The 14,487-nt window shown below is 34.5% G+C and overlaps 1 protein-coding gene across 3 annotated transcripts; it reads right to left on the bottom strand.

Annotated features, from left to right (window-relative positions):
- Window positions 1-976: 976 nt before the first annotated feature.
- Window positions 977-5,999, bottom strand: LOC132187696 (uncharacterized). Of its 3 annotated transcripts, none has more exons than XM_059602092.2 (8): window positions 5,397-5,999; window positions 4,554-4,701; window positions 4,288-4,438; window positions 3,990-4,115; window positions 3,801-3,881; window positions 2,570-2,762; window positions 2,225-2,495; window positions 977-1,492 (listed from the first exon to the last, which is right to left on the bottom strand). In XM_059602092.2, exons 1-8 carry the CDS (start codon window positions 5,598-5,600, stop codon window positions 1,227-1,229), a joined length of 1,440 nt encoding a protein of 479 aa, XP_059458075.1. In that variant the 5' UTR covers window positions 5,601-5,999; the 3' UTR covers window positions 977-1,226. The 3 variants fall into 3 exon arrangements, with proteins under 3 accessions (XP_059458075.1, XP_059458076.1, XP_059458074.1); XM_059602093.2 differs by having other exon boundaries at window positions 977-1,495; window positions 2,642-2,762; XM_059602091.2 differs by having other exon boundaries at window positions 977-1,495; window positions 5,397-5,998.
- Window positions 6,000-14,487: the final 8,488 nt, after the last annotated feature.

Raw genomic sequence — 14,487 nt, 5'->3', positions numbered from 1 at the left:
GTATATCGGGATTGATAGAAGTAGTAATAGCTAGCCGGGAATGTGGAAATTTATGATAGTAGTATCTTATGATTGATAGCAATATATTAGGATTGATAACAGCAATAGTGGCTACAAGTAATGTGAAATTATGATAGCAGTACACCGAGACTACTAGCAATAGTAGTGGCTACCAAAAACTGTTAAAATTTATGGTAGCAGTGGTTATCGGGTAATGTAAAATTATGATAGCGAAAAATGGCACAATTGTCCTAAGACTTTAAAAGAGAAATTAGTTTTTATAAATAAAAGAGAAAACAATCCATTGTGCATATTTGGAAGCAAATCATGCATCAAAAGAACCTTCACCGAATATAATTTCAATAAAAGGCTTTATTCTTGTGTAATTTGTAAGGTAAGAAGGGTTTGTTATTTGTGATGATATCTGCAAGACTTCAACATGATCAGTTTGTGTGTTTATTTTTTATTTTTTATTTCCATGATATCTGCGACATGATCAGCATGGCGAACACTTTTGAGAAAGTTGAGGAGTGGCACACGAGTGTAAAGGCTGAACGGCCACGGTGTGAAACAACCCTCGAGAATGAAGCGCGAAATGCGGGTCCACATTTTTTCATTTTTCATTCATAATTCATGCAGTAAGTGCACACAAAGTCAGGGAGGCCGGGAGCAACGTACGCTTTCTTGGCTTGGAAACATAGGCATATCTACATTATCTTTTTTTATTATAAATTGAAAATTTTCATTCCCTAAACCACTAGCAGGAGCCACTCACCTATTCCCGCCAGCGTCGAGATGATTTGAATTTTGAAGACACAAATTCATGTATGCTCATGCACATGCATTTCACATCTGCATCAAGTGAAAAAGTGTGAGCTTTACCCCTATACGCCTTAGGTCTGCGTTCCCAATTTCATGAAGCTGAACTAAGATTTCAATAACTTTACTGATCTGCAAATGTATATATAGCTCAGACTATAACACAACTTAAGTACATCTTGATTTATTCACAAACACAATAGGCCAACTCTACAAGTAGATTGTCAACTCGAAAAAGGATCTAAGGGACTCAGAATTCGATAAACAAAGAAAAAATGAATTGGTATGACAGCGTACAATGGTACAGTACCAGTTATCATGGTGCGGCAGACCAATCAATTCTACCATAGAAAAGAGCTAAAATAAATCTGAAGAAAACTAGGAAAAAATTCAACAACCCATCATTTTCAGTTAGACCATACATGAACTAGACCATGCCTATTGCCAGTGTAGATTTCATTCCGCTCTTCATCATAAAAAAGTGCAGTAATATCTTCCAAGGCTTCTGCAACCGTGCTTGTAATTCTGGAGGCATGAGTCTGCTTCTTTACAGGACAACTGCTACTACAACAATTACCGCTGCAACAGCATTCATTTTCCATGGGGAAGCTGTTACTTGCTCTAATTTTAGCGAGGCATTTCCCAGTCAGAATGTTGCTGATATTGATGGATCCTGCTGCATTAGAGATGCAAACACTGTTAGTGCCATACATTTTAAAACCCTACAACTGAAGCTAAAAACAATATATAGGACTCTTTTTTCAAAACAGAATAAAAGAAATATATATGTGAAATACGGCCACAAGACAAACACAATAAAAGCAAATGACATCATTTGCCATCCACATTCTTCTTCTCATCATTCAGGTATTAGATGTAGACAACTTAATCACCAACAATATATATTTTGTGACACAGAACTAACATGAAAGATATACCCATACACCAATCACCAGCCTAATTTATCAGATTTTGAGGATACCAACCCATACCATGAAACCGCCACAAGTAAATATCACTTAGGGCCAGATTGCGTTTGAAGCGCCTAAAAGTGCTTTTAACATTCAAAAAGTCTGTTTGAAGAAAAAAATATTTGTTTGGTAAAAAAATTAAAAGCGCTTTTAAGGGTTCAAAAAGCCTAAAAATGACAAAAACGCACTTTTGGCAAAAGCTTAAAAATGAAGCTTTTACCCAAAAGCACTTAAAAGCTCTTAGTAAATATTGTAGACAGACACACAGTCACATGCATATAAAATTTGTTCAGGTAATACACAGATTACGCATCAGGCCAACATGCCAAAACTGAAAGGAGACCAACTCTCCAGCTTAATTAATAGGCTACACTTTTGGATCTCCTATTGTATCCTTGCAACACAAATAGCATGTGGAATAAAAAAAAAATTACCATTTCCTTCAGACAACGGATCATCAGAATCAGCTTTGCAGTAAGAGATAATAAGATCCTGATCGCTGGTGATATATATGTTGTTAGTGTTGCAGTCAGGATGCCACAAAAGGTGATCCTCGAATGAAGTTACAAGCTCCCCACGGAAATTCCAGACAGCCACCGTTCGGTTTCTAAATGTCAGGAATAGCTGGTTCTCATATAGAAATATAAATGCTGATGGTGTCATAAACTCTGTTCTGCTAACCTCTGTCAGCTCAAAATTGCGGACCTACATAAAGTACAGCAAGATATCTGAGTAAGAATGAACAAAGGCCATTAAAAGAAATAAATAAAGATCCTTACATCAAGAATCTGTAGGTTCTCATTTTCTTGCTTGACTAGTAGCTTTTCATTAAACTGTTCAATGAAATCCACCTTCTTATTCCGGTGAAGGAGATGTTTGAAAGACTTGAGAACAGTTCCATCCTCTATTGAAAGAATCTTAAGGGGCACATGACTACTTCCTTTTGTAAAAATCAACAACATGATTCCGGGACTGTTCAGGAAAAATCATCACAAAGGATCAACAAAAGTGAATATGAAAAAAGAAAAAGACCAACTGCAATGGAATAGGATCCTCTCCAGTCCATATGGACTGGAGAGATCTCTAATTGATGGCCAGGATGGCCCTAGGAGAAATCTAGGGCCATAAATGGGACAAGTGTCCCATTAAAAATAGAAATATTAAAATATTATTTACTATTAAAAAAAATAAAAACAAAAATTGATAAAAAAAAAAAAATAAGGGGTAGCTAGCCACCCATCTTGGCCATAGGAGGTGGTGGCCAGCCACCCCATTTTAACTGGGGGTGGTTCAAGCCACCCCCAATGGCCGGCCAGGGGTGGCCAAAGCACCCCCATGGCCTCTGGGGGTGGTTCGGCCACCCCCATCTTGCAAAAGGGGGTGGCCGAACCACCCCCAAGAGCCTTGGGGGTGGCTCAAAGGGCCAAAGGCCCAAAAGACAAAAAAAATAAATAAATAATGGGTTGGCCCTTGGGGGTAGCTCGGCCACCCCAGACCCAACGGGGGTGGCTCCCTTTTGCAAGATGGGGGTGGCCGACCCAACCCCATAGGCCATGGGGGTGATTCGGACACCCCTGGCCGGCCATTGGAACCACCCCCAACTAAAATGGGGTGGCCGGCCACCCCCTATGGCCAAAATGGGGTGGCCAGCCATCCCTTATTTTTTTTATTAATTTTTGTTTTTATTTTTAAATCGTAAATAATATTTTAATATTTTTATTTTTAATGGGACACTTGTCCCATTTATGGCCCTAGATTTCTCCTAGGGCCATCCTGGCCATCAACTGGAGACCTCTCCGGTCCAAATGGACCGGAGAGGATCCTATTCCAACTGCAATTAGTGATATTTGTAGTATCATTAAAACCTAGGAGGTGACGCAATATGCTAATTCCCAAAAAGTTAATGCGGAAGTACATGAACTACCACTATTATTATTATTATTATTATTTTTTGATAAATAATGAACTACCACTATTATGCATGTGTAAAAGCATGTATAGATACATTACCTGATCTTAATCTCTTGGACATGTTTATCCGATATGGAGTACAACATTGTATAGTTTTTCAGGTCAAACACTTTGTAAATACTAACACGAGCGAAAAGAAAAAAAAGGTATATCAAAATCAATAAGCCAAGCGTACAATAGATAATCATATCTTAGCAGAAAATAATACTCATATAATAGAATATTTACCTATCCTGGGCAGAATAAGTGAGTACCTTCCCATTAACATCATCAAACTCTACAAAACCAGGCCATTTCAGTGACTCGGACTCAAAAAGTGCAAAACCTGCATCTGGCTTACCTCTCCTTATGTATCTGGAATATATGAACAGTCAACAATTTCAACAAGAAGTACTAGCAAACAAAAGAAAATTAAGACAATCAATCATACAATTTGAGATCTTTTTTCTCTCTCTTCTTGGAATTAATTTTTCTTTGTGCGTGTGTGTGTGTGTGGGAGGAGGGGGGTGGGGGTTGATTCACATACTCGATTCTTGTGCTTCTGCATTTCAAAGAACTGAAATTGTCTGAAGCATATACAGAAACTGTGATAAGGGAGTCATTGTTTTTATTATAAAACAAGCTTCTTATAACTTCGTCAGGACTGACATTCAGAAAGCATATCCTCTGGTTAGTCTCTGCATCCAACAAGTGAAACATATATAATCCCCTCTTAGTCATTCTAGTTTTAGGTGCAAACAGAATTTCATAGCACACAAACTGTAGTTTACAAATATGGAAATACAACCAAACCTCGGCTAAACGCTGCACAAACACCAGATTGCGCAAGAGCAAACACAATGTCACGTGCTGCTACAATCTCAATTATCTTTGATCTCTTTCTCAGGAAAGACAGTACCATGGAACAATGACCTTTTGGATCATGGGTATCATATTCCTCCTATCCATAAATAGATTAAACCAAGACAAACAGGCAGAAATTTAGAAGACCAGATGTGTGTATGTTACACTACATAAGTTCATACTAATTTTACATGAAGGAAAAGAGGATTCAAAATTTTTTTTCCTCACTGATGCAAAATGGAGCAAATATAAATTACCAACCACGGGATTGTGGGTTCCAATGCAAGTAATTATGTGTGAGTTCCTATTTAACCTAAACATGAAGTTTTCAGGATTGCCACAATGATTTATGTCCAAAATGACAAAACACATTTTCGTAAGGCATCTGGCGTCTTGCTTCTATAAATAATATTGTGTACATAGATAAATCTTCCACCAGCAATAGCCCATGATAAGCTCATACCAGTAGGCATTGGATAATAAGGATGCCGCCAGAATAAAGTTTATGGCTTTTAATCAAATGGAATAATAAATATAAAAATCTTTCTGCCCGTGAATAACAAGAATAAGAAACTGACTCCAGTCCTCCTTATCTCTCGTTCTCTCTGTCAAGAGATCTAGAAAGAAAGAAAAAAGGGGCGGTAAGCTTGAGTTTATGTCAGGAACCGAAAGCAATGTGTTTGATATCCCTTAATATTCAGATAACATTAGCGCAAAACCATATAGGTTAGAGTTATAATGTAAATGCTCGTTAGAATGCTACTGACGAGTCGAGAAGATTAAGGAAGAGACCTGCAAACGGATGTTACGGAATCGTTCCTGAGCGTCGCTCATACTGAAAGCACGGTCACGCTTGGAACAGATTTCCCGTCTCTGAAGCTTCTTAACGCTGTTGACGAACCCATCCACGCCGCCACCACGTGCTCGCTTCTTCGCCACTACCCGCCTTCCGCTGCAAGGCCGGGGACTCGCCGATATCCTCCTTCCGCCTTCCATCTCTCTCGCAATACGCTTCTCAACAAGCGTAGAGCTCAAAATTTATAGCATAATCAGCTAATTAGACAACAAAATAACATACATCTCTTTACTCCGCTCCTCCTCAATTACGACAACCAATCCAATCTTTCAGCTCCCATCCCTCTCAGATAAAACCCTAACTCTCCTTCTATCCAAATGCCCAAATTATATATTCTTTTAGAACACAAAAAGAAAAGCCTAGAGCTAATTCCGAAGAGGCCCCGACCCACTGTTATCTTCTTCTTTTTCCCTGAGTTGCTGCTATCTATTTATCCCTTACAAATTCTCTCAGAAAGAGTAATACTGGGTTCAAGAAGGTGGAAAGAGTTGAGTATCTCTGTCGGATTTCAGTGTGTGCGTGTCCGATCCCTTTTCAAATTCGGAATTGGGGTATTCACGACAAAATTTGACTGCTCTTATGGGCTTGAACATTATATTTGTAAAACTGGACTGACGTTTTGGACCGAGGTTGAGCCTGTTCTAACTTTAAGACGCTGTCCCGTGGTCCAGATAGAAAACCAATATAAGAAGAGGTCTGTCCCACGATGTAATGTGGGTCTAAATTGTCTTGATCAATTTTCGAAAAAAAAAAAGAAAATAATTTAAGGATGGTTTGAAACAGATTCATTAGCATTGTGAGATAATTGTTAAATAAATATGCGATTTTTGGTATTATTCTGATAATATTGTTGTGCAAAACGATACGAGATCACAATTACGATTAAATAAGGCAAAAACAATCATACACAAGATAACACAAAGATTTAAGTGGTTTCTTCAATGTGAGGTACGTCCATTGGCGGAGGCAATCACAAAGAAATTCACTATGAAAGATGAAGTACAAAAATATAGTAGAGAGAAACACTCAGACCCAAAATCATAATACACCAAAATCTCATTATTACACAATATAGATTATTCCCTAAAGAAAATACAAAAGACAGAAATACAAACTCTTATTCTTTTGCTAAGATACGATGGCAGTTAGTCTCTATTTCTTTTTCTCTTCTACAGTAGGACCCTTCTTTTTCTCTCTTATTTTGACTCCTCTAAAATTAAGAAGAAAACAGTCGGCGCCCTTTGATCACACACATAGCAACCCACATTTCTCTCCTTTAGAGACTAGCCTTTGTGCGGCTCTATATTGTGATACTCAAAGGCTTAGTATAAGGCTCCTTATATAGGAACAAAATGTGGCTTATACACCAAGTTGGCTACTCTCCCAATACAAGTTGGAGAAGGAGATTTCTTCTCCTAGTCCAAGTAGGTTACGCAAAAGAATTTCCAACTCCCAAAAGGAAAAACAATGGTCCCCACTCATTTAATTGATGGGTGAAAAAGTCGCAACAATATGAATCTCCTTATGATGCCTTTGTCTAAGCCCCTAAGGGCTATCACAATCCATAAGTGACACTCAAGTCTAAGCACCTCTTGAACTTGAGTATAGGATCTGGTATAGACAGACTACCATGCTTCTCTACCAATCCACTTGGCCACACAGCTTTTTCTATTGGCTTTTTCTTTCTGTAGACTCATTTGCACCCTTTAGCCTTCTTTGCCTTGAGCAATTATGTCGATTCCTAAGCTTTACCTTTCTGTAGTAACTCCACCTCTGTCAGCATGTCATTCTGAATACACAATGAGTCTCCACTATTAGCTGTCAGAGCAAGGGAGGCCATGTCCTCAAATCCATACCTCTCCGGTGCTTTTTGATCACGTTTCTCTCTGCCTCTTGCTAAACAATAAGGCTCTTCTCGGTGCTCTGAATCTCTTGACGATTCTTCGTCATCACATATGTCTATGAGTGAAAGCTGTTCATCAAGCTCCACCTCCACGACCTGTTTCCCTTTCTAGCTCTCGGTCGATGCTTCACCCTCACCCTTTCTTAACATATAGGCCTCATCAAACACCACCATCTCTACTAACAATCTTCTTCTTTGAGACTAGATCCCAGAGCCTATATCCTTTTACACCAGATTCCAAAACAAGATAAATACATTTTCTTGACTTTGAATCTAATTTTGATCGCTCTCTACTTTGCACATGAACGTATGTCGGACAACCAAATATTCTCAACATAAAATAATCAACTGGTTTACCTGACCATACTTCCTTTGGAATCTTGAAGTCTATCCCAGCAGCTGGAGATCAGTTGGTGACGAAGCATGCATAATTAACTACCTCAGCCCAAAAACCCTTTGGCAATCCTGCACTTAACCTCATACATCTCACCTTTTCCAACAGTGTTCTTTTCATCTTTTCGGCAACTCTATTTTGCTGTGGAGTCCCTCCCACTGTGAAGTGGGGAGTAATGTCTTCTGTTTTGCAGAATTCCAAGAATGTAGTGTCTTTGTACTCTAACCCATTATCGGATCTCAGATACTTCACTTTCTTCCAGTCTGATTTTCCACATGCGCCTTTCATTGCTTGAAGATGGTGAAAACCTCTGACTTGTGCTTCATAAAATACACACAGACATTTCTTGAGAAATCATCAATAAAACTGGCAAAGTAATGTGCACCTTCGTTTGATGGCACCGCTATTGGTCCCCAAACATCTGAGTGAACATAGTCGAGAACACTTTTGCTTGTATGAGATATCACCTTAATGCTGACTCTTCGTTGCTTCCCATACAGACAGTACTTGCAGAAACCCAATTTACATGACTTTACACCTTTCAACAAATTCCTCTTGTGAAGCTCAAACATACTGCGCTCGCCTAAATGACCAAGCCGCATATGTCACAAAACTATGTTATCATTATTTGGTTCTGCAAAGCTAAACACTGCAGTTCCACTTGTAACTGTGTCCCCGAGTAACTTATACAAATTGTCAATTTTCTTACCCTTCATTATCACCATAGCACCTTTAGTTATTTTCATAATTTCATCTTTGGCTGAATAACCATAGCCCAAATAATCAAATGTGCCTAATGAGATCAAATTTTTCTTAAGGTCAGGAACATATCTGACATTAATGAATATCCTAACAATCTCATCAAACATCCTGACTTTTATGGTACCTAGTCCAATGGCCTTACACCTAGCATCATTGCCCATTAGCACTGTACTCGCATTACAGGATTTAAATGTGTCGAACTACTGTCTATTTGAACACATATGATATAAACAAGTAGAATCCAAAACCCAAAAGTCTATGAGAGAATTTTTACCTGAGGAAACTGAAAGAACATCTACACTAACCTTGCTGTCATCAAACTCACCATCGACCACACTAACTGAATTTGCGGAACCTTTCTAATTCTTCTTATCTTCTAGGTCTTGTTTCATCATCCTACAAAATTTTGTGTACTACCCTTTCTTATGACAATAATAACACTCCACATCTTTTGCATCTGACTGAGATTCTTCACCTTATGCCGATCGTGACATAGACAGATACTGCTTACCTTTGTTATTCTTCCCCTTAAACTTATCTTTTCTGCACTTTGGCTCAAACCGTGCCACAAGCCCATCAGCCTGATCATTGACAGGTTTCCTCCGCGTCTCATGTGACAAGAGAGATCCTGTCACCTCTTCAAACGCCAGAGTTTCTTTCCCATATAACAACAATGTCATAACCAGGTGATCATAAGAAGGGAGAAGCGATGCCAACAGAAGTATCGCTTTATCCTCTTTTCCAATCTTCACTGCAAAATTCAACAACTGTGTATTCAACATGTTGAACTTGTTGAGGTGCTCCAGCAAATCTATATTTTCCTCCATTTGTAAACCATATAACTGCTTCTTCACATACAGCTTATTCGTTAAATTCTTCGCCATATACAGACTCTCTAATTTCTTCAAAATTGATTATACCTTTTCTTCATCAATCACATTGTGAATGACTTTATCTGATAAATTAAGATGGATTACACTGGCAACCTTCGCATCCATCTCTTCCCAAACATCATTCTCCATCTTCTCGAGTTTCTTTGCCTTTCCCAATAATGTCATGTAGACTCCTTGTTGAATCAGCAAATCTTTCATCCTTCTCTGCCAAAGAGAGAAATTATTCTTCCCATTAAACTTTTCTACTTCAAACTTGATACTCGTCATATTTGCCGTCAATTTGATTCTCGAACCTGAGCTCTGATACCACTTGTTGTGCAAAAACACATGTGATCACAATTACGGTTAAATAAGGTGAGAACAATCACACACAAGATAACACCAAGATTTAAGTGGTTTCCTCAATGTGAGGTACGTCCATTGGCGGAGGTGATCACGAAGAAATTCTCTATGAAAGATAAAGTACAAAAATATAGTAAAGAGAAAATCACTCCGACCCAAAACCTCAATACACTCAAATCTCACTATCACACAATATAGATTATTCCCAGAAGAGAATACAAAAGACAGGAATATAAACTCATCTTCTTTTGCTGGGATACGATGGCGGTTGGTCTCTATTTCTTTTTCTCTTCCACAGTAGCACCATTTTTTTTCTCTCTTATTTTGACTCCTCCAAAATCAAGAAGAAAACAGTCGGCGCCCTTTGTTAACACATATAGCAGCCCACCTTTCTCTCATTTACAGACTAGCCTTTGTGCAGCTCTATATTGTGATACTCAAAGGCTTAGTATAAGGCTCCTTATATAGGAACAAAATGTGGCTTATACACCAAGTCGGCTACTTTCCCAATACAAGTTGGAGAATGAGATTTCTTCTCCTAGTCCAAGTAGGTTACGTAAAAGAGTTTCCAACTCCCAAAAGGAAAAACAATGGTCCCCACCCATTTAATTGATAGGTGAAAAAGTCACCACGTCAACAAATATTAATAGAGTAATGCTAACAAGCATATTTTTATTTCACAACATTGATATATCAGTCACAACCAATCATTATATATATTTTTAGAGTAATGTTAGAAACTACATTTTTATTCCACAATTATCTCACTGTGTTGATGTGACAGTTTGAGGGTCTAGTGAACCCTTAGACTCTTTTTTTCTTTTTTATTGTTAAAGATTTATCCAAAAGTTGGTTGGAACTAAGGTTAGCATATCGGGTTTGGGTTGACCCGCCTGCATAACCTATTTAATAAACAAATCGTGTTGGATTGACCCAGTCACAGTTCATTTGACCCCGTTATTTGATAAATTAAAATATTTCTAGACACACATAAACAAAATGATTCTTGAAGAAATTTGTTATGCAGTTGAAATTGAGAAAGATGACAGTTTAAAAAAACACGTGTTTTGATTTTAAATGGAATGGCACATGTCATGATATTAGCCTATTCTACTTAAAACATTAAAAAAATTCAAACACACAATTTCATTTAATATAATGATTTATCAAATAAATAGAACGCCACGTGTCAAACTCTTAGACTCTCCTGTTTAAAACTCCCCTATTATATATAAAACTAGCTTAGAACCCGCGCTATGCGCGGGATTATTCATTATAATTTGATTTTAAAACTTTTTTATAAGTAAACGAATATAAAAAGAATAATTTGATTTTAAAACTTAAAACACATCTCCATTGTATTTTTTATTATAGGTCAAATCTATCATGCCTATTTCAATATATATAAAAAAAAAATAAAAAAAAATACAAAAGATTATTCAACAGCATATTGTTGAACATAGTGACACAATTACACAAAAGTTTGCATGAATATATAAATCACATAAAAATATACTATCATAAGAACCATATATAATTTTAGTTTTAATCCATATAAATTAAAAAATATTAAAAAATTCCCATATGTAGAATTTAAAATTAGCTGGAATAAGTTAAAACATAAAACCCTTAAATCATAAGACCCATAAAACATATTAAAATATTTATTCTCATAGGAGTCGTTTTATTTCTTTCATCAAAAAAAGAGACAAAAAATCGTAGAAGGAATATTAAAACACAAAAAAACATAATGAATAACAAAGTCAATTAAATTTATAAAAGAACAATAAGAAATTTGAATGAAAAATAATATATAAATTAGAACAGAAAATAAGGAAAGAGTAACTCAAAACCCTATAACAATATATTGAGAATGGTAGCAAAACTGAGAGTAACCCTAAACCCAATAGGTTTTTGTGTAATACCTACTATATTTCAAAACAAATAAAACTAATAAAATTCTGGACATTTAAAACATAAAACAAAGCAAAATAACAAATCTCTTTTTTTTTTTTTTTTTCTTTTTGTTTTTAATGGATACAAAAATAACAAAATCTTTCACTCAATATTTAATGCAATCAAATAAATCATTTCAATCTTCCCTTAATCTAAAAAATAAATTAAAACAACCTAAATTCGTCCCCATATGTGTAGTTTAAAATGAAAAGCATAAAGCAAAAAAAAAAAAAAAAAAAGGCAAGAAACCATGAATTTTGATTATCAAAGTATTAATATAAAATTAGCATAAAATTTTAATATTTTTGGTGTAATACTTATTATATTATAATACAAATAAAACTCATAATTCTGAACATTCAAAAAAGCAAATGAAAAAAAAAAAAAAAAACTATAGAACATTCAAATGAAGAATAGTTGAATACCCACACAAAAAAAAAAGCTGAACAAAAAATTTCACAAAACAAAACGGAAACATATTCTACCTAATCTCTAATTTAAAGTAGTGTTTGGTACAAAAAAAGTTCTCAAGAAACAAACTAAAGATCATCAATTCACAATTGCTAAAAATTTGTACATAAAAGCATAAAGATACATTCATCTCGAATATCTCGTACCTTAAATCATAGTTCGGAGTCACATATATTTTCATAAAACTGATCAAATAAACTTTCAATCTCATTGGAAGAAGAGGAAAACAGAGAGCATGCCTTAGAGAGAACGTTGTTTCCGTCGTTAGAGAGAAGGAAGAAACGGCGTCAAACTGAACCGGTTCAATTTTTTTAACCGGTTCCGGTTCATACATACTGAACAAAAAAAAACAAAATTTTGAACCCGCAAATCTTTTAATAAATTAATGATACAAAATAAAATAAATAAAATTTTGAACCTGCAAATCTTTTAATAGATTAATGTCGCAAATCTTTTAATAAATTTCCGGTTCATACATGCTGAACAAAAAAAACAAAATTTTGAACCTGCAAATCTTTTAATAAATTAATGATACAAAAAAAAACAGCAATTAAAAAATATGGACACGGCAAATCTTTTAATAAATTAATCATACAAAATAAAATAAATAAAATTTTGAATCTGCAAATCTTTTAATAGATTAATGTCGCAAATCTTTTAATAAATTTTCGTTTCATACATGCAATCAAATAAATCATTTCAATCTTCCCTTAATCTAAAAAATAAATTAAAACAACCTAAATTCGTCCCCATATGTGTAGTTTAAAATGAAAAGCATAAAGCAAAAAAAAAAAAAAAAAGGCAAGAAACCATGAATTTTGATTATCAAAGTATTAATATAAAATTAGCATAAAATTTTAATATTTTTGGTGTAATACTTATTATATTATAATACAAATAAAACTCATAATTCTGAACATTCAAAAAAGCAAATGAAAAAAAAAAAAAAAAAAAAAAAAAACTATAAAACATTCAAATGAAGAATAGTTGAATACCCACAAAAAAAAAAAAAAAAAAAAAAGCAGAACAAAAAATTTCACAAAACAAAACGGAAACATATTCTACCTAATCTCTAATTTAAAATAGTGTTTGGTACAAAAAAAGTTCTCAAGAAACAAACTAAAGATCATCAATTCACAATTGCTAAAAATGTGTACATAAAAGCACAAAGATACATTCATCTCGAATATCTCGTACCTTAAATCATAGTTCGGAGTCACATATATTTTCATAAAACTGATCAAATAAACTTTCAATCTCATTGGAAGAAGAGGAAAACAGAGAGCATGTCTTAGAGAGAACGTTGTTTCCGTCGTTAGAGAGAAGGAAGAAACGGCGTCAAACTGAACCGGTTCAATTTTTTTAACCGGTTCCGGTTCATACATACTGAACAAAAAAAAACAAAATTTTGAACCCGCAAATCTTTTAATAAATTAATGATACAAAATAAAATAAATAAAATTTTGAACCTGCAAATCTTTTAATAGATTAATGTCGCAAATCTTTTAATAAATTTCCGGTTCATACATGCTGAACAAAAAAAACAAAATTTTGAACCTGCAAATCTTTTAATAAATTAATGATACAAAAAAAAACAGCAATTAAAAAATATGGACACGGCAAATCTTTTAATAAATTAATCATACAAAATAAAATAAATAAAATTTTGAACCTGCAAATCTTTTAATAGATTAATGTCGCAAATCTTTTAATAAATTTTCGGTTCATACATGCTGAACAAAAAAAACAAAATTTTGAACCTACAAATCTTTTAATAAATTAATGATACAAAATAAAATAAATAAAATTTTGAATCTGCAAATCTTTTAATAAATTAATGTCGCAAATCTTTTAATAAATTAATGATACAAAATAAAACAGCAATTAAAAAATATGGACACGGCAAATCTTTTAATAAATTAATGATACAAAATAAAATAAATAAAATTTTGAACCTGCAAATCTTTTAATTGATTAATGTCGCAAATCTTTTAATAAATTTCCGGTTCATACATGCTGAACAAAAAAAACAAAATTTTGAACCTGCAAATCTTTTAATAAATTAATGATACAAAATAAAATAAATAAAATTTTGAACCTGCAAATCTTTTAATAAATTAATGTCGCAAATCTTTTAATAAATTAATGATACAAAATAAAACAGCAATTAAAAAATATGGACACGGCAAATCTTTTAATAAATTAATCATACAAAATAAAATTTAAGATTTTTAATAAATATGGACACGTGTCGAAATTCTGATATGGACACGTGTCGCAATTCTAAGCACTCTCTACGTCAAAAC

The sequence above is a fragment of the Corylus avellana genome, chromosome 6 (assembly GCF_965113065.1).
Source record: "Corylus avellana chromosome 6, dhCorAvel1.hap1.2, whole genome shotgun sequence".
Taxonomy (NCBI): Eukaryota; Viridiplantae; Streptophyta; class Magnoliopsida; order Fagales; family Betulaceae; genus Corylus; species Corylus avellana.
The sequence above is the reverse complement of the archived record's forward strand: the minus strand, read 5'-3'. Positions and strand labels throughout refer to the sequence as shown.

Coding starts and splice junctions, on each gene's coding strand:
- LOC132187696 (XM_059602091.2), bottom strand. CDS start 5,600: ATGGAAGGCGGAAGGAGGATATCGGCGAGTCCCCGGCCTTGCAGCGGA. Junction 4,702..5,396: donor TCCGTAACATCCGTTTGCAG/GTCTCTTCCTTA, acceptor ATTTATGGATAG/GAGGAATATGATACCCATGA. Junction 4,439..4,553: donor TTGTGCAGCGTTTAGCCGAG/GTTTGGTTGTAT, acceptor TGTTGGATGCAG/AGACTAACCAGAGGATATGC.